At 41.1% G+C, this 20,669-nt stretch overlaps 1 protein-coding gene across 3 annotated transcripts; it reads left to right on the forward strand.

The window, feature by feature from the left end:
- The first annotated feature begins 3,882 nt into the window (after positions 1 to 3,882).
- LOC105472637 (potassium inwardly rectifying channel subfamily J member 15) lies at positions 3,883 to 14,741 on the forward strand. Of its 3 annotated transcripts, none has more exons than XR_981685.3 (3): positions 3,883 to 3,980; positions 6,538 to 8,926; positions 12,413 to 14,741. XR_981685.3 is itself a non-coding variant. In XM_011726068.3 (2 exons), exon 2 carries the CDS (start codon positions 6,556 to 6,558, stop codon positions 7,681 to 7,683), a length of 1,128 nt encoding a protein of 375 aa, XP_011724370.1. In that variant the 5' UTR covers positions 3,883 to 3,980; positions 6,538 to 6,555; the 3' UTR covers positions 7,684 to 10,405. The 3 variants fall into 3 exon arrangements, 1 of the variants encoding a protein (XP_011724370.1); XR_981686.3 differs by having other exon boundaries at positions 13,748 to 14,737; XM_011726068.3 differs by lacking the exon at positions 12,413 to 14,741 and having other exon boundaries at positions 6,538 to 10,405.
- The last annotated feature ends 5,928 nt before the right edge of the window (positions 14,742 to 20,669 follow it).

Genomic DNA, 20,669 nt, shown 5'->3' on the forward strand with positions numbered 1-20,669 from the left:
TACAGGCATGAGCTACCATGCCCAGCCGAGATCCACTTTTTTAGCTCCCACATATGCGTGAGAACATGTAATATGAGTCTTTCTGTGCCTGGCTTATTTCACTTAACATGATGGCCTCCTATTCCATCCATGTTGCTGCAAATGGCAGGATTTCATTCTTTCTTATGGCTAAATAATATTCCATTGTGTATATACCACATATTCTTTATCCATTCATCCATTGTTAGACACTGGGTGGATTCCACATCTTGGCTGTTGGAAATAGTGCTACAATGAACATGGGAGGGCAGGTATGTCTTCAAGACACTGATTTCATTTCCTCTGGATCTATATCTAGTAGTGGGATTGCTGGAGCTTATGGAAATTCTAATTTTAGTTTGTTGAGGAACCTCCATACTGTTCTCCATAGTGACTGCACTAATTTACATTCCCACCAGCAGTGTAGGAGGGTTCCCCTTTCTCCAATCTGGAGGAGCTCATTTTTGAGACTTAGAGAAAAGTGATAGCATGTACACAAGGGTTGACTAGCATAAATAAGGGCTGAAAATCTCTTATGGGAATTAAAGATTTATCTGAACTTAATTTTAGCTAATGTTTTTACTAGAATTATTTATATATATTTCCTAAAGCTATAAATGTTACAATACATGCTTATATATTCTACAACATATACTATTTATATAACATTTATAATAATACTTGTTAGTAATATGTTACAGTTTTGATCAGATTCTCCATATATTCCTGCTTTAAAACATGCATGGCCTTGAGTCCCTGGGTAGTTGGCATTCAACTATGAGGATGGCAGAGGTTGTACATTCCTGGAGTGGATACACAGCTGTTCTCAGTGCCTCTGTGAAATGATGTTATTTTAGGATGCTAAGGGAAAGTTGAGCCATAAGGCTCTTTGTCAAGGGGAAACCGTATATCACGTGTGGTTCCCAGTGTGTGTTCCTGGAGCACCAGAGACACCATCACCTGAGGACTCGTTAGACGTGCACATTCTCAGGCTTCACCCCAAACCCGCTGAATCAGCAACTCCGAGCCTTCCAGGTGATTCTGATACGGCTAAGCTTGAGCCCCTGCGTCAGGGCGGTTGCAGGCATGGGCACAAGAGCCTTGCTGTGGAATGTACCACTGCCCTGTGTCTGCTGTTGGGAACTTGGGCAAGTCGTTTACCCTCTCTGTGCCTCAGTTTCCTAATCGTGGGGATAATGATGGTGCCTACCTCTCAGGGTTGGCGTGAGGGTTAAATAAGTTTCCATGTGGAAAGCACTTAGAACAGTGGCAGGCATGTGGTGGTTTAAGTGTTATCTATTTATGATGATGATGATTGTCATTATCGATTTGAACTTTTATTGCTATCATAACTTCTCTGAATAGTTATCACATTATCTTATTATTGCTATAGTTACTATTTATCTGCATCTTTCCCACTGTGGGCCACTCTGGCTCCATTCTTGTCTATTATTTGCTCATGTATTTCTTCCAACCGGTCAGTAGCTTTTTGGTCATTTCCAGGTTGATTTCTCTGATGGAACAGTGTGTTCCAGCTTGCTGTGGTGGGTTTTTGGATTGTTCATCCTTTTAAGAGCCTCTGTCTTTGATGGAATTTTTTTCCTCCCTCAAGATGGCAATGGGTACTACCCTTCCATTTCCCATTCTTCTTGCTGTGTCCCCAACACTGGAAGTGTAGTTCTCCATATAGCTAAGTACCTTCTGTTTCATTCTGTTTCAGAGTATGTTTATTTTCTTTCCTTTAACTTCAGAAAACAAATGCTCACAGCATAAGCACTCAGTGACCTCAGATCGTAAATCTTTTACTGGTTTGAAGTAGGAGAAAGTGATACTGACCTATCCATTCAATAGTTGTAAGAACTTCACTTAGGTAGATATCACCATTCAAAGAATTGCAACCCCAACCCACAAACTGAAACGATACAACAAAAACTGCAGAAATAAACATTACTTCCAGAAATTAAAGAAAACAGATAATGGTTTATGTGAAATATTGCTTAGCTGGGAGGATTAACCCTTTTCCCATTTGCCTTGAGAATGCTCACTGGCATCGCTTGAGGCTGCAGCATTTACCTGGAGATGATTTTGCTACACAGTATATCTCTTTTATTATTATTTTCATGTCACTCTAGTATATCAACTTTGGAAACAAAAGACATCATTTTCTTTATAACATTCTGTTTTTAGTAGTGGTATTTTTATTCACCAAATATAGTAATTCTCGATTGCTGAAAATGTCAAATCCTGGAAAACACAGCGTTCCTATACATGATGTTAACATCGGTCTCCAACAGTTGTTGGCCAAAGATTCATTTGATGAATCCGATTTTTCTGAAATAGTAGATTCCAATGATTCAGATGATTCTGATGTTAGTTCTGTTTAGAAATAACTCCAAGAACGATTTTTATGTTTTATTTTCACATTGAAAATCAATCAGATTTGCTTCAGCCTGGAAAAACATGTTTATGTAAAGTTAAATGAGCACTGGTGGCAAGTTGCGCTTTTTTTTTTTTTAAATGGGAAAAAGGTTAAGATAGGGGAAATTAGAAGAAAATATTCTTCTCTCATTCTTTATGTTTTTATCTTTTGGGAAACCGTTATTGTTGCTTACCATGTTAGAAGTTAAGCCAGGTCTATTGAAGAATCACTAAGGGAAAATAACCTAAGGCAGTAACATAAAATTATATGAAATAAGAGTATGTATCAACAATGGTTTAAACTTCATGAAAGAAGTCTGCTGAGGAATAAAATTCTGTAAATTAAGAGCCTATGAGGAAGTGCAATTCCTAAAGCCTATGGGTAAGATTGATGGGCACAAGGAAGATTCTGGGTCTTCATAGAGCACTGACAAAGAGGTCCATTGCCAAACATGCTGTGGCCACACTGGCAGGATCCAGCCTGTAAGAAGCTGCACAGGTTAATCTGGAATACTTCAACTATAAGAGAGTAATAACTGTAAGTAATTGGTGGATCAGAAGAAATGTAGGAAGTATAAGTGTGCCTATGTGTGTGTGAGGCATAAAAACATATGGGTGGAGACAGATGGATGACAGATAGATAGATAGAGATGATAGATAATTGATAGGTAATAGATCAATAATTGATAGATGATTGATAATAGGTAGGTAGATATTTAGACCGGTAATAAATAGATAATAGATTGATAGGTGATAGATAATAGATGATAGATTAGATAGATAATTGATAGATAATAGATTGATAGAAGATAGATAAAGGCAGATAGCTTAGGAAGAATTATTTTCAAAAAGTAGATGCAAAAGAACCTCTTGAATTTAGAGGAGATTACATGAAACTGTGAATGTTTAAGGGGATTTTGTGGTGGACTGACAGGAACCCTGGGCTAGCTTCCAAAGACTTTGGACCTCGTTCTTTCTGCCAGGACCCAGCTGTGTCAAGTGGGATGGTTCTGACAATCTTTTCCACTCTAATGTCCTATGACTCAACAGTAGCAATGCATTTCCACAGGCGGTAAAAATATTCTAGACTCTTCCCTTCCAGCGCTCACTGTTTACTTCCTCTGCATTTCCCCTTCCTGCCTCCCCGTGTGCTGGTCAGTTCATAGCGGGCCTCAATGAGGGTGGGTTAACCCTCTCTTTCCAGGGTGTTTTGCTACGGAGCTCCCTCCAGGGGCTGGGAACTGTGTGGTGAGGGCTGTGGTTGGGGTTCAGCTTCCTTCTTAAATCGTTCCTTGAGCCTTTACCCTATTCTGTGCAACTGCGCCAGATTTCCAGGGATTGGAAGGTAAATGCCACGGCGTAACTCTTAGAAAATCATCGGGGCTCAGTCTTACTGGGGTGCACTTGGTAACCACCTATGAACCCATGTGTCCCTCTTTCTTTCAGGCAGTAGCAGAATCCCATGGTAGCCAGGTGGGTGAAGGGGAGCGCGGACGTTCTACCTGCCTTGAAGAAGACACCTGACCTGCGGAGTGAGTGACCAGGTAGTAGAGGGTTCTGAAGGCATCACACACTTGAGGGAGGGAGGAGGACAGAGAGGGCTATGGCACCCTTTGACTGCTGACTGCCAGCTGCTGTCTTTCCCACTGAGAAATGCTGCCCCCAACACACCCAGAAGCTCTAGGTCTTGTCCTGTGATTTCTGTCCACCAAGCCTTGAGAGGAGGTATGATAGATGCCATGAAGTCCAGCACTAGATACAAAGGACTGCAGCAAAAGTGCTCTCAGCAGAAAGAGGAAACAGGTCCAGTTCATCCCAAGCCTGGCTTGCTGCCCCTTTGAAAGAGAGTTTAAAACAGAAGCTTCATGGTGCTGCCTTCATAAAAACAGAGCCAAGCTTTCCAGAATCTGGCAGAGGGCTGAGTGCCCGCAGGACACTTGTGTATCACTCACACTGGAAAACTTAAGCCTCTGTTTTTATTTCAGTGGATTGAATGGCATGCAGTTTCCTCAGCAGTTTAAAAAAAAAAAATGCATGCAGTCACTTGCAGACAGGCTGCATTTGTCTCTGCTGGTGCTCACGTTACAAGCTTGTCTGTGCATTTGGGCATGCCAGCATAGTGTTTCATTTCCAACCTTTACTGTGGTCACTTTCCTCTTCGTTGTACTGAGAGGTGTTGCTGAGGGTATAGTAAGGCCCTAGTTTATCAATTATATCCTGTACTTTTCTTCTAACTTGATCCCAAGAACAGTGGGATTTGCTTCCAGGTAAACAAATTTTGAATAATTTATGGCCCTTCTTTGCAACAAAAATGAAAACATGACTTTCTAAGGAAAAATCAATTTCAGGGGGGCATTTAGTACATAACACAGTCTTAATTATGTAACAGGAAAATTAAAATGCCCAGCAGACCTTTTGCATCCTGAACAGGTGTTTGCTGCTAATGGATACAGTTTCCATTTCCTTGAAGGGATTTGCCCAGAGGATTACTTTCAAAACTTCTATTGAGATAATACTGCTCTAACAGAAAGAGCATTGCATGAATCTGTATATCAGTTCCTTAATAAAAGGGAAGTTTTTTAAATTCTTAAAATACCAATGAGGTGAAGAAAAACATGCCGCCCAGGTAAAGTTACTCTGTCATCACCCACATTATCTTTTTCAAGGAATGTGGGGGAAATGTATGTCAGTCACCAGGCAGGTACTATAAGACGCTAGAGGCCTCCCAGACAGCTTGTTTCCGGCTGTTAACATGGAGCAGAGCGTTCCCTGGGGCTGAGCATGGAAGCCCAGCACTTCTTATAGGTATGTCTTTCCTACTACAATATTAGATGCCTACGTTTACTGACTTTTTCATTTGCTCTTTTTTTTTTTTTTTTTTTTTTTTTTTTTTTTTTTTTTTTTTTGAGACGGAGTATTGCTCTGTCGCCCAGACTGGAGTGCAGTGGCGCGATCTCCACTCACTGCAAGCTCCGCCTTCCCGGGTTCCCGCCATTCTCCTGCCTCAGCCTCCCGAGTAGCTGGGACTACAGGCGCCCGCCACTGCGCCCGGCTAATTTTTGTATTTTTAGTAGAGACGGGGTTTCACCGTGTTAGTCAGGATGGTCTCGATCTCCTGACCTCGTGATCCGCCCGTCTCGGCCTCCCAAAGTGCTGGGATTACAGGCGTGAGCCACCGCGCCCGGCCTCATTTGCTCTTTAAAATAGATTTCTCCTGCTTGTTCTGCTTAGTTCTACGGAGTAAGGTAGAATTTTGGTGCCATATCTAAATATCATGTCTAAAATGACATTGGAAGCACTTTTCCAAGAATAACCAGCATATTGATCAAGTCATTAATAAAGCCTAATTATTTGCTATAAGAATGTTTTAGGTTGTTTCATAACTGAGTTTTTTCCAAAGTCATAACAAAACTAGGAGCAGTTGTAGATTCTTAATTATTCATTAGATTAGGGGGAAAATGAATTGCTATTACAAAGAATATCATGCAAAAAATAGGTTTTAAAAAATGCATTACTACTAACTGAGTTTTAAAAACGTATACTAATATTCTCCATATCAAGAACTGTTTCATGGGTGGTAGATTTTAGTTATAGCAGTACTGGACTAACACTCAGTCAATAATTTTAAATTTTCCATAATTGAGAATACATAGTAGCGGAATATAAGTAAACATATTACTCTGTGAGATATATGCATAAGAGTTTATCACAAAAAACAGCATAAAATTATTTTTTTGAAATACGAGGCTCTGTTTTAACACTTTACCTTATTTAATAGTAACAAAATCCCTGAGGAATAGGTTGTATTGCCATTTAAAACATTGGAGAGTGGAGGTCCAGAGAGGTTAAGTAGCTTTCTCCAGGTCACACAGCTGATGAATTGCAGGGTCAGCATTTAACTCCGGTTTGCCTTTCTGCAAAGTCTCTGCTCCTCACTCTACCCTACTGACCACCTAAGTACAGATCAGTTAGTCTTGCCTTCAGAATTCTCCTTTCTTGTATACTTCCGTGTACATTCACACTTACTTCACATGATGATCCTGTTTTCTGGAAGTTCCACCATATAGGGTGATAATGAAACGTCCTTGTCATTTCTCTAAGTATTTCCAGAGCCTGGCAATGGATGCCATTCACATCAGCATGTCCAGCACCCCCCTGGTGAAGCACACTGCTGGGGCTGGGCTCAAGGCCAACAGACCCCGCGTCATGTCCAAGAGTGGGCACAGCAATGTGAGAATTGACAAAGTGGATGGCATATACCTACTCTACCTGCAAGACCTGTGGACCACAGTTATCGACATGAAGTGGAGATACAAACTCACCCTGTTCGCCGCCACTTTTGTGATGACCTGGTTCCTTTTTGGAGTCATCTACTACGCCATCGCGTTTATTCACGGGGACTTAGAACCTGGTGAGCCTATTTCAAATCATACCCCCTGCATCATGAAAGTGGACTCTCTCACTGGGGCATTTCTGTTTTCCCTGGAATCCCAGACAACCATTGGCTATGGAGTCCGTTCCATCACAGAGGAATGTCCTCATGCCATCTTCCTGTTGGTTGCTCAGTTGGTCATCACGACCTTGATTGAGATCTTCATCACCGGAACCTTCCTGGCCAAAATTGCAAGACCCAAAAAGCGGGCTGAGACCATCAAGTTCAGTCACTGTGCAGTCATCACCAAGCAGAATGGGAAGCTGTGCTTGGTGATTCAGGTAGCCAACATGAGGAAGAGCCTCTTGATTCAGTGCCAGCTCTCTGGCAAGCTCCTGCAGACCCACGTCACCAAGGAGGGGGAGCGGATTCTGCTCAACCAAGCCACTGTCAAATTCCACGTGGACTCCTCCTCTGAGAGCCCCTTCCTCATTCTGCCCATGACCTTCTACCATGTGCTGGATGAGACGAGCCCCCTGAGAGACCTCACACCCCAAAACCTAAAGGAGAAGGAATTTGAGCTTGTGGTCCTCCTCAATGCCACTGTGGAATCCACCAGCGCTGTCTGCCAGAGCCGAACATCTTATATTCCAGAGGAAATCTACTGGGGTTTTGAGTTTGTGCCTGTGGTATCTCTCTCCAAAAATGGAAAATATGTGGCTGATTTCAGTCAGTTTGAACAGATTCGGAAGAGCCCAGATTGCACCTTTTACTGTGCAGATTCTGAGAAACAGAAACTTGAGGAGAAGTACAGGCAGGAGGATCAGAGGGAAAGAGAACTGAGGACACTTTTATTACAACAGAGCAATGTCTGATCATAGGAGTGCCATCCAGGTTTAACCCTGCAAGCTGTTTCCACATCAGAACTCCCATCAAACACAAAGATTGCTGTGAAAACGAAAATGTGTAGATGCACTCTCAAAAACTGCACGGACATACAAAATCAATCTTTCCCTTTGATCTTGTGGCTAAACCAGCATTTCTGTGTTTGAGAGATTTCCTTTTAAGTGCTTCGAATGAAAGTGAACTCTCATAATTCAAATTGTATAAAATAAAGCTACATTTCTAAGAGCTTGGTGTAGGGCAATTGGAATAGTGTCCTGTTAGATAAACAGACATTTAGCAATGCTGACATTAAAAGGAAATGTATTTCTATACAAGATTATTAGCTCTAATATAAGATATTTATTTAACCAATAACCTTATGGCCGAGAGTTGAATTGTGGTTCAGTATTCATTGATCTACTGCTTTAAAACATGCTGTTTTTGTTCAAGCAGGAAAAATATTGTATCTAATGATGTCTATTTGGTAATACCTAAAAAGAGGTAGAGCGACTCTCTATTCACAAAATATAGTAATTTCATTTTTACCTTTCTTCAGTGGACTGAATTGTATGGAAGGAAATCGATCAGATCTGTCATTCACAACTGTGGAAACCTACACAAATGGGGCTGATGCCATTGTTTCCTCTATTTTTTTATTTTATTTTTATGTTTTGGAATTTACTATCCTCTTTCCATTCAAAATGTTTCCATTCAAAATGTGGTTCACAGACCCACTGCATCAGCACCATCTGAGCGCTTATTCGTAACGTGTAGATTCTCAGGCCCCAGCCAGACTTACAGAATTGGGATGTCTGTATCTTAACAAGAACCCCAGATGATTTGTATACAGATAAAAGTTTGAAAGTTCTGCTCTGGACAATGTTTTCAAAGCAACTTTCCGAAGCCATGTGGAAAACTGACTCGGTGGGTCCCGTATCCCCGTGGCATCCAGACCTGGCCCCTCTCCATTTCATTATTATTGGCCAATATTTCTTTGAGCCATTTCATTTCTTGTCTATTAAAATGCCTTGCCCATAAAGGAACTGCATAGAATTATCCCCTGACATTCCAAGAGCAAAATAAAGCTCTTGAGAGTAATTGCTGTCTCAGTCATGCTTGCTGATTACAGTTAGCACAAAAGAAAAATTCAGCTGCCTGACAATACAGGAAATGTTCTCAGATGCTGAAGTTTGTAAGGTCCGGTGGGGCCATGAGGAGGAAGAGGAGCTGAAGGTAAGGAACTCATAAACAAGATGACTCTTTGACGCATGAACAAGATTTGAAAATCTCAAACCTGTAAAGAATACCCCCGCTATTTAAATAAAGCTCATACCAAGAGGTAACATTTTGCCCCGGGCAAAATTCAGGGGTCGAGTGCCCTGCATTCCTTTGAGGCAAAAAATAACTGGTCTATGACTGGTTAAATGTCCAAAAGGTGAATTCTCATTTCATTCAAACAAAGACAGATTTGCACGTTCACTCAAGCAGAATGTGGCCATGAATATTCAGTCCCTGCATACGTACAAAGATGTACACATGATTCCCGCCACCACACACACATACACTCACACACACGCACGCACACACACACAGGCCCTGGCTCTTCAAGCATAATCATGGTAGTCATCAGTGAAAGACATTTGCGATTAAGATAGCAAGTCCTTGACAAATATATTCATGTCTATTTGGTTCTATAAAAATATGAACATTGGGACTCAGAGAAAATGGGGAAAATAAAGTGGATTCAGATAATCAGTGAAATGATGGTATAGATTACAGTAGATCTGCTATATATTGATGTTACTGCATTTGCAAATGTCCTCCCATTAAACAGAAAATGTGGCTAAAACCCCTGGCCTGGAACTGAACTAGTTTAAGGTGTGTGTAAGGATAATGGGAGTAAAGTCTGTGAAAGTTTAAAGAACAATCTCAATCCATGAACAAGAGGGAGGATGTTGTCTTTAATTATTTAGGTTTTTTTTTTTCTTTGTCTGTTGATAAATTTATGGAAGGTTGCTTTAGATCTCCATTCCTTAAAAAATATTACATGGCAGTGTAGTTAGATATTATCTCTTTTAGTTATTATACTTGCTATTTTTACTGTATACTGTGGTATAATCAACAAAAAAATAATTCCATGGGCATGTTTACACCTTTTCTGTTGCACTATTAAATTCTTTTCACAGTATTTATATCAATGCTAATTTAAATGTGATGCTGATTAAAAATCTTGCTCATTTATATTGTATCTGGTACAAGGACATAGCATAAGATTCAGAAAAATTTTTGTATTGTCATTTAGCGTATCAATTTCAGCCAAATTTGGAAGACTTGATCATCTTACCTTTTGCTCTACACACTCAAAACAAATACTGGAGTAGAAATATCACCTTAAAATATATCTTAATTTACATTTAGATAATATTGAAATCACATTCTATTAAAATTGGAAATTTAATTCAAATAAAAATCAAACAAAATAGTTGTTTCAATTTATCTAAATATCTGGTCTTAAAAGTGCCTTAAGAGTGTCTGGTTTATGGCCGGGCGCAGTGGCTCACCCCTGTAATCCCAGCACTTTGGGAGGCCGAGGTGGGCAGATCATGAGGTCAGGAGATGGAGACCATCCTGGCTAATACGGTGGAACCCCGTCTCTACTAAAAATACAAAAACTTGGCCGGTCGTGGTGGCGGCGCCTGTAGTCCCAGCTACTCGGGAGGCTGAGGCAGGAGAATGGCGGGAACCCGGGAGGCGGAGCTTGCAGTGAGCCGAGATCGCGCCACTGCGGTCCGGCCTGGGCAACAGAGCGAGACTCCGTCTCAAAAAAACAAAAAGAGTGTCTGGTTTTTAAGAGTGTCTTAAAAACCAATATATGTATAAGTCAACAAATCATATAATATTCAATAAATAGCGCTGAAGTTGTATCTGGTTTGAAACTTACCATTTTCCTCGAACCTTAACTATTATTACTTTGTACATAATACTTTCATGTTACTACGCTAACAAAGGATTTAGGTAGCAAACTTAATTTATTATATCTGGTCAGTCTTCTGCTTAAAACAGATTCACACTCAACACTCAGCTAAGGAGGAGCCAAAGTAGTGGAGTATTCCTGACCCAAAAAGGCATTTGAATTTTGAAACATTTCTAACGTGTTTTAGGTTTAGGTTTTCTCAATGAGTCCATTAAAAAACGTTGTGTTCCATTTGAGAAACCACAGAGTCAACAGCAGTAAATCAGTGTGCCCCACAAGCCGTGTCTTATTCAGCAATAAAATAGACGGTGCTCACATGGTGCCTGGCAGACAGTGGCTCTGGACAGCAAAACACTGAGTCACCCAACCCTACTCCTTTGGGATGGGGTGGGGAGTCATGCATTGGCTCCCTTTTTCATCCTGGGGAAATTACAACACAAAGCAGAGTGTCTAGAAATCTAAAGAGCTGGTTTAAGGTGAAAAAAATGCCATGAATTAATGAACCAGATATTTAATAAATCAAAACAACTGTTTTGTTGGATTTTTATTTGCATTAAATTTCCCAATTTTTAATAGACTGTGATTTCAATATTATCGAAATGTAAACGAAGATATATTTTTAAGGTGGCATTTCTACTCCAGCATGAAAAAATAGTGACACTCACACTCTAGTATTATTCTGTCTCCTTTATTTGAGTCTTCAATATATATACCCCAGCTGGAGGGAGAAGAAGAGAAGAGAAAAATGAAAGCACTAGGGCCTTTGACTAGGTTTGGTTCTGTATGCTCTCAGGATGTTCAAAAGGTCAGACATTTGACCACATGGCACGGTGAAGACTCTCAGGCTCTCAATTTTGGCTTTCCTTCTTGCTAGACTTTTCTTCGCCTATTAAATTTCTGAAATAACTAGTTTTATCATAGCTTTCCATGATGCAATTTTTTTTAAGTGAAAGGTACTAGCATTTCCAGTGGTGATTTCCAGGTTCTGTGGTGTGCACTCGAAGTCTAGTCTCTGACTGTTAAACTCTGGCTAGGTACAAGATGATCTTAATTTTCTTCCTCTGGGGAAGACTTACTTACACTTGAAGCTCAAAAGCTTAACATTCACTTCTAAATGATTAACTTCATACACTTTACCCTTTGTGAATTTCAATTTATTTTTTTGTTTTTCTTTTTTCCTTTTTTTTTTTTTTTTGAGACGGGGTCTCGCTCTGTTGCCCAGGCTGGAGTGCAGTGGTGCAATCTCGGCTCACTGCAAGCTCTGCCTCCCGGGTTCAGGCCATTCTCCACCTCTGTCTCCCGAGTAGCTGAGACTACAGGCGCCCGCCACCATGCCCGGCTAAGTTTATTTTTGTATTTTTAGTAGAAATGGGGTTTCACCGTGTTAACGAGGATGTCTCGATTTCCTCACCTCGTGACCTGCCCGCCTCGGCCTCCCAAAGTGTTGGGATTACAGGCATGAGCCACCGCGTCCAGCCGAACTTCAATTTATCTTTAATCAAGGTGACTTCCAGTCAATCCCTGGACCTGCGGGCAGCAATGAGTGGTTTTCTACTCTCAAAACCAGTGTGACTTCTGAGTAGTAGTAGAGTCTTCAGAGTTGGAATTTGCAATAAAATTGCATGATTAGAAATTAATTGGGATTTTAAAGAATAAGGAGTTATTTGCCTTCTTAAGCTACTAGTATTTGTCAGTAAACTCTGTTTTAATTGGTTTTGTTTTGTTTTTTTTTTTTTTTTGGAAAGGACAAAGCCTTTGTCTTCAGAGCAAAAAGAGGAATTTGTGGACATTCAGATAGCCACATATTGAGGGCAGGAACTTTTACTTTTCAATTGGTATGTTGACAGTGTGTAAAAATAGAAGACCAAGAGAAGGCAGTTGATTGGAGTTGATAATTAATAGCTAGTAAAAATTACAAGAATGGATGATGGAAGTCAAAGGACAGAACTGATACATGAGTATAAAAGCCAAGGATGTCATGTATGTAGGTCAAGGCTTTGTAATCTGAATATAATGCCCGCAAGCTAGGACTGCCAGGCACTCTGTATGTGCAGAATATGTCCTATATGGAGTAATTTTTGATTTGTGTGGACTTTTGAAGATTACCTTAAATGTCTTATATGCAACCTTTTTTCCCCTGTATATTACAAAATTGCCTTGGAAATTAGACAAATCTTCAAACTTAACTGAAACTCCTGTCCTGAATAGTTATTTGCCAAATCTGACAAACTTACAAGGAGTGTTCGCATAATCCCAAACTATGCCCACTTCCAGAAGAGAAATACATGCTTCTTTATTTGGAGTTTATGATATTCATACAACTAGTAGTAGAGTCAGGGAGTATTCCAGAAACGTATTTCCCTGGCTTGCCCAATTATCAAGGGAAAATTTCAGCTGAACACAGGGAACCCAGTCAACGCAGTCCTTGACACTCCGGTGTGCAGTGTGGAGCAGCGTGCACTGTCTGAGCCTCCATAGTGAGGAATGGTCTTCCCTGGGGCTTCACCCTAGAAGGATGGGCTCAAAGTCGCCCTCCACGTGGGTGCACAGGAGCCCAGATTCTCAAACCCCAGTTGCAGAATTAGGCTGATGGTTTTACAAAAGAGTCCTCCTAAAAGTCCATCATCAAGTTTTGTTTGGTTAGCAACGCTTGCCACATGATGTAGTACTTAGCTATAATTTTATCTTTATTCAAGGCCAAATCTTACCTAGTGTCCATGCCCTCCTACCTACTTAAAATTTCTAATTTCACCCTCAAAAATATTTAAGTAAATAAAAATTAGATCTACTCAAAATTAGACTCCAAGGGGATTACTATCGCTGATTATAGAGTATCTATTTCCTTAAAACAAAAAATCAGAAGTTGTTGACTCTGAGCTAGGAAATGCGTGATCTCTCAGCTGACTGTTACTTTATGCAAATTTACTTAATATTATCGAAAAGTAAAGAGCTTCCAAGAAGGCGATTGGAGGGAAGTTGAAAGGAAAGATTTTTTTCATTCGCTGTAGTTTTAGCTGTATTCTTTCATCTGCAATCAAATCTCAGGATTAAGGATGTCGTATTAAATCAAATCATTACAGGAAGTATGACTGTATCAGCGGCTTTTTACACAAACAACCCTCCAGATCACAAAAGGAAGCCGTGTTTGTGTGCTGACGCGAAGTGTTACATAGCAGCCAGGAGAGGAAGGATAGCAGCCGACTTGGATCCATTTTTGAGGAATGATTTCTGTAAGGTGTCATGGAATAGTAAGTTACAGAAAGGAGGCTTTTGTAAACAGAATCTCCATTCCAGAAAGACGGACTCCAAAATACTACTTAATGAAATTCATGGGAACGTTATGGTAATGGAAATCCCAAATGACGTGCAGATTTTATATGCAAACAAACCCACTACTTGTAACTCCCGGTAGTGTCTACTTACCAAAATCTTGATCACACTTCGGTCTCTTCCTATATATAGAACCACATCTGATCCTTATACAGTGTTGCAATATTTATATCCTTGCTTTCCCATGGTTCTTAAGCGAGTCTTAAGCTTGGATTTGCTCCAGCAGAATGGTGGTTCGTGTTTCTCAAGGCTGAGCTACTATTTGGTGCATGTCGGAAATCTCACACTAACTGTGGATACTCTGTCATCACTGAACCCAATCATACAATGACCAGACAGCTTTAAATACCTACTTTTGTATGCTATGAATTCATCCCTTTATTTGTCAAATCCTTTATTTCCATATGTGGCTCTGTCACCTTTTTTTTCTCTTCCAATAAATGGAATTACTGTAACTTGTGAAACAATGGCAAACACTATAAAGCTAATTTTACAGTCTTGGGTTTCTTTTTGTTTCACTGGAATGGTAATGGTGTTATAGTGGTGCTGTGACAGACAAAAATCTAATATGTCCTTAGAAAGTTCAGAGGTGGACTTACTTGAAATAACCTTTTCCAGTGATGGCAATCACAATAATGTGGGATGAATGGGTCCTAAAAACTTATCAAGGTGTTACTATATATCAGTACCTAAAGAAATGTATTTTGCTTCTTTCCAATCACTGAATAGAAAAAGAAATCCCTGCCTCATTGCTCCTTTTTTTTTTTTTTTTTTTTTTTTTTTTTTGAGACAGTCTCACTCCATCACTCAGGTTGGAGAGCAGTGGCTCACTGCAATCTCCTCTTCCAGGATTCAAGTGATTCTCCTGCCTCAGCCTCCCAAGTAGCTGGAATTACAGGTGTGTGCCACCACGCCTGGCTAATTTTTTTATTTTTAGTAGAGATAGGGTTTTACCATGTTGGCCAAGTGGGTCTCAAACTCCTGACCTCAAGTGATCTGCCCACCTTAGCCTCCTGAGTAGCTGTGATTACAGGCATGAGCCAGTGAGCGCAACCTCATCTCTCTTTTTTTGCCTAATGCTCTCCTGCTCCAGAATGATTATCTCATTTTAGTCAATGATTAAAAATCAAGCAACCATTTAATAACAAACATCCTTTCAGCACTGCAACCCTTACCAAAGTGCCTTTTGTGCTATTGCTCCTTTACTTGGATGGATGAAAAGAAAGAAAACACTTAATTACATAAGTCTTACAGGCATTAGTATGGGTGTGACTCTAAAGCGGCACACCTAATTAAAACCCAGGTAGCCGAGGTATGCATCCAAATGGCAGTAGTTATCCTCCAAGCAGTTTCCTGGGAAAACTACACACACATGCAACAAGATAGTTGCCACAGCTCTGAACATTCCAGAGTGTCTCTCTTAGAGCCCTCTCCTTTGGAGTCTTGGCTCATTCTTTGTAACATTCTCAGGGGTGGCCAGGCTTTGTTCTTGGAGGGAGCATGTGACAGCTGGAAATAAACAAGGCTGGTGCAGACAGTAGGAGGTCAACTTTGGGGATACCGTTTGAACAAAAAGGCAAAATGTTTTCTAGAAAGTGCACAGTCATCTGGAACACAGTCATGAAGCTAGCCAGTGGGACACATTTCATTTTATTAATTTTAATTTGCATGGAAGTTTTCAGACACATATTATTTTCTACCCCATTATCTCAAGCATTGTTTGTCCTTCCAGGGTGGCCTTGGCTGAGAACTGAGCTAACCACATCCAAGCCATAAGGCAGCATTGCTTTCACCACACCATGTCCTTGAGGCAGAGAATAAGGGAATTTGTCATAGCAACATGGGAAGCTTTGGTTCTGGTCTGGATATACAACATCCCGGCAGGCATCATTTCCCTTCTCAGAAATCCTGTCTTCAGAAATGTTAGACAAACAACTTTCATGGTTTAATTTTTCATGAAAAAGTTCATATTCTCCCCCCAGAAACTCTTACATTGTTCAAGTGATTATTTTCTAAATTAGTCTATTCCTTTATTGGAATTTAACACTTGCATGATAATGTTAGCTGACAAGGTATTTGTGTGACCCAAATGTGTTTTCACCCATCCTAAGGGCTGCTTTCCGCATCTTTCTTAGTTTGCCTCTATTGAGTCTGCCAGAAACTCTTACTCTTTTTAAGATTTTGTTCACATTTTTATTTATTTATTTTATTTTTTGAGATGGAATTTCCCTCTTGTTGCCCAAGCTGGAGTGCAGTGGCGCGATCTCAGCTCACTCAACCCAACTCCACCTCTTGGGTTCAAGCAATTCTCCAGTCACAACCTCCCAAGTAGCTGGGATCAGAGGCACCTGCCACCACACCCAGCTAATTTTTGTATTTTTAGTAGAGACAGGGTTTCGCCATGTTGGCCAGGCTGGTCTCGAACTCCTGACCTCAGATGATACGCCCACCTCAGCCTCCCAAAGTGCTGGGATTACAGGTGTGAGCCACCACGCCCAGCCCACATATATTTTTAATTAACAAATAATAACTATATATAGTTAGGGATTACAATGTGATATTTTAATATATGTATACATTTTGGAGTATTTATATCAAGCTAATGACATATCCATCACCTCATATATTTTCTTTTTTGTAGTGAGAGCATCTAAAATCTACTCTATTAGCAGTTGTACTTGCTCTTGACAGTGTACTTCTCTGTAAACTCTGTTTAACGTGCCCACTCAGCATGTGATTTAAAGATCTACAATAAAGAAGTCCACTACGACCAACAGACTCACAGCTTCACAGCAGCCCAGAACAGTGTGCTTCTCCTTACCCCTGCCCCCATAGTAAGTCTGGCTGACCTGCTACACGTTCAAATGTGTTGTGGCATATTTTGTTGCCAGCGTGCCTCTTCTGCTCACACAAGCCACACACACACACACACACACACACACACACACACAAGTCTCATGACATCTGGTCACATCTTAGATATCCAGAGAGCAAACAATATTCATATTTGTAGGACTCTGATTGCTAAAAACAACTTCAAATATTCAATAGTCCATATTATACCCAATGAAAGGGTAGAAGAAGGACATATGCAGTTATCTACACTTTGCAGAAGACACTGCAGCCCACTGACGTCACTTCCAGAGTGACCCAGTGAGCCACTGGTGGCAGTCTGGGTCTTTTCCTTCTTTTTTCTTTTTTTCTTTTCTCTCTTTCTCTCTCTCTCTCTCTCTCTCTCTCTCTCTCTCTCTCTCTCTCTCTCTCTCTTCTTTCTTTCTTTCTTTCTTTTGAGACAGGATCTTACTCTGTCACCTGGGCTGGAGTGCAGTGGCGTGATCACGGGTCACTGTAACGACTTCCCGGGCTCAAGCAATCCTCCCGCCTCATCCTCCTGAGTAGCTGGGACTGCAGGTGTGTGCCATCATACCCGGATGATTTTTAAATTTTTTTGTAGAGATGAGGTCTCAGCTTGTTGCTCAGGCTGGTGTCGAACTCCTGAGCTCAAGTGATCTTCACCTTGGCCTCCCAAAGTGTTGGGATTACAGATGTCAGCCACTATGCTCAGTCTGGATCTTTTCCTTCTGGCCTAGTGTTTTATCTCCTAAATTTACAACATGGAAATCTCGTGGTGGAGCAGATTTCCATGTGAAATGGATCAAAATTAGGGAAAAAGTGATAGCAGAATAGATAACCCAGGTGAAAGCATGAGGCTGGGAGGCTGGATATATTGCCTAAAGGCCTAACATGCTTCAAAGGGTCTGTTATTTAGAGGCTGGGAACATGGGATAAATATCTTGAAGGTAGAGTAGATATGAAGTGATCAATCGAAAAGGAAAGGGCAGAGGAGTAAGAATGGCACTCATCGAGATGAAAACAGAATCCACATCCTGCTGTTCATGTAAGCATACACAAACGGCTGACCAAAGACTAGACGTGGGGTGACTAAGATTAAGAAATCCTACAGAAAAGTCGAGATTAACAAGCATTCAGTTCTAAAGTCCTCACATTCATTATGATTGCATCATATGAGGCTCAGAAAAGTTGAGTAATTTGTCCAGTTACCCACCTACCGAGGCGTAAAGCCAGGAGTGGCCAATATAAAAGCCTGGCTTTGTCTCCGTGTTTTGTCCTGCCTCCCAGGTGGACCATTATAGGGTGCATCCAAAAAAGCATAGGTGATTTGGTGGTTGATACTCTTGGAGCCAAAGCAGCATTTACTTGGTGCTCAAGTGTTTCCATCAAGTGAAAACAAAGGCATGGTTGAATGGCGGTGTCACCACAGACAACTGGTGGGCGTTGAATTCATGCTGAAGAGCAGCGATGCAAATAATAAGGGATTTTGCCAGTGTGCTGCCTGTTGTGAATAGAGCAGTGAGCTTTCAACTGAATGTTTTGCGGAGTTCTAAAAACCTGATTTGTAAGGATTTATACTGAGCTTCTCAGAGAAACTTTAAGGTAGGTAATCATTTTAAGGTCTTGGCTGATTGAGTCAAGAGACAAAGAGAGCTTTGTAGAGACAAGCAAACACTGCAGAATCAGTGGAGCTGGCTGGAATCCGACACTGAGCTTACAGGGCCTAAAGGGAGCAGGTGAGTGGCCCCAGCACAAGGAGTCACTGCGATTACAATCACCAGGCCTGGGGCAGGAAGGCTCAAGACCTAGACACCAAGAAAAGCTAGAAACGCAGGGCAAGAGAACAAGGGGGACCTTAGAATCTGACTCTAGAAAGATGTTCTGACAGATTGCTCTTGGCACTAGGGAAGACCTGCCTACAAATCTCTCAATTTCACAAGCAGATAAATAAAGAGGTGCAAATAGGAGAGAAGTGGAGTATGAACCCACAACACATGATGGAGATCAAGGAAGTAGAGCTTCAGGAGCAGAGACCCAGACCCAGGGCCTTCAAATCAAGGGCAGGACTCTGCCCTTAATAGGAGTCAGGAAGAAGGGAAGCAAGACAAAAATCCTATTGCCGGGACAGAAAAATAAAGGCTGGAACTCAAGTGCGAAGAGGCTGTCCAACACAGGAATGGAACTGGATAAAATACTGGGGCTTCCTCATTGGAAAGAAGGATTTGTGGCGAGCTGGACCTGGACAAGGTACACTTGCTAAGGAGTCAATGGCTCGTAACATCTTCATCTCTCCTCAGTAGGAATCAGAGCTGGAAACCACAATTTCTATTTCAGTGCTTCCCAGGGCAGGAATTGGCAGCCAGGAGGCAAGCACATCATCACAGCCTTAAGTGCATATTTCATCATCAGATGAAGCAGTTTCTCGCATCATTTAGTATTTACCCAGACACTTTAACAATCACCTGATCTCCAAGACGGGTCGATGGAGTGTTGTGGTCTCCATGTTAATATTTATTTGGCAATGGACATTGTACTGGGAAATAAAAGCAGATTCCTAAAAGAGCTATGTTATTTGTATTTTTCTAGGACAGCCGTAACAAATAACTGCAAACGGGGTGGTTTAGAACAATTCATTGAATCACATTTCTGGAGGTGAAAAGTCTGAAGGAGGACCATGCTCCCTCTGACACCTATAAGGGAGGTATTTTGCCTGGCCTCTCCCAGCTCCTAGTAGGCTCAGGAGCTCCTTGGTTTGTGGGAGCATAATTCTAATCTCTGTCTTCATGTGCACATGGTGTTCTCGAAGCAGCTTCCCTTTGTTCCTGTCTTTGTGTCCAAATTGCCCCCTTTTTGTAAGGACACCAGTCATATTGGATTAGGGACCAACCTAGTGACCTCATGTTAATTTGACTACCTTTCTAAAGATCCTTTTTCCAAATAAGGTCACATTCCGAGGTACTGGGGGGTTAGTGTTTCAACATATCTTTTTGGGAGGATAGAATTCAACCCATAACATTATTCTTTCCCATCCATTTCGTCACCAATTGATCTACCTTCAACCTTCCTTCTAATCAGGATCATATTCATATAAATAAACCCGAATAAGATTCTTTGCTTTGGAAGAGACAGAAGCTTTCTCTGGGTTACTGTAACTGTCCTGAGTTTCCTATTTCTGCAAAATAGACAGAAAAAGCTGACTTCTAGCAGACATTCCGTTACAGTTTGACCATAGCTACATGGGAAGTTATACTAGTGGACACCCCTTTGGGGACAGTTTCTGGTTCTCAGTGCAGAGAACAAAGAATATTCTTCCTTGGAAATTGCCTCCACTATTTTGTAAACAGGAGAGGACTTTTCAAACCTGGTTTTCAAATAGCCAGAGGCTAATTGTGCCCTCTCCAAGTTAATCATATACTGGGCTTCCTCTCTCAACTGCTCTCACAAAGCTTGCTGATTTCTCAATAGCACTGAGATACTTGAAAATAAATGATTTCTAGATGCCTTTCATAATTCTGGGTCTGCCATTATCGTCATTTTGTGTCTCCTACTGTAAAGGTTAGGGAAAACCCTCGCTTGGCGAGCCAGCAACTCAGGTATGTTGCCTCAAGGTGATTCTGCATCCATCACTGGACCATCAGCTGAGGTCCCCACACTTGCTTTGTTTTGCTGAGTCAACAGTCGCACCCCATTGTTTTGAGAATAATGCTCTTAAGTATTATGTTTCTCCCCAAACCTCTCCTCATTCAGTGCTGGAAACGTGAAAGCTACCCTTGCCTTCTCCCACTCCCTCACCACCCGTATCTAATTCATCACAAATCC

Source organism: Macaca nemestrina, chromosome 4 (genome assembly GCF_043159975.1).
Source record: "Macaca nemestrina isolate mMacNem1 chromosome 4, mMacNem.hap1, whole genome shotgun sequence".
NCBI lineage: Eukaryota > Metazoa > Chordata > Mammalia > Primates > Cercopithecidae > Macaca > Macaca nemestrina.

What these genes read in the sequence shown, in the direction of transcription:
- LOC105472637 (XM_011726068.3), top strand. Translation starts at nt 6,556, where the DNA reads ATGGATGCCATTCACATCAGCATGTCCAGCACCCCCCTGGTGAAGCAC.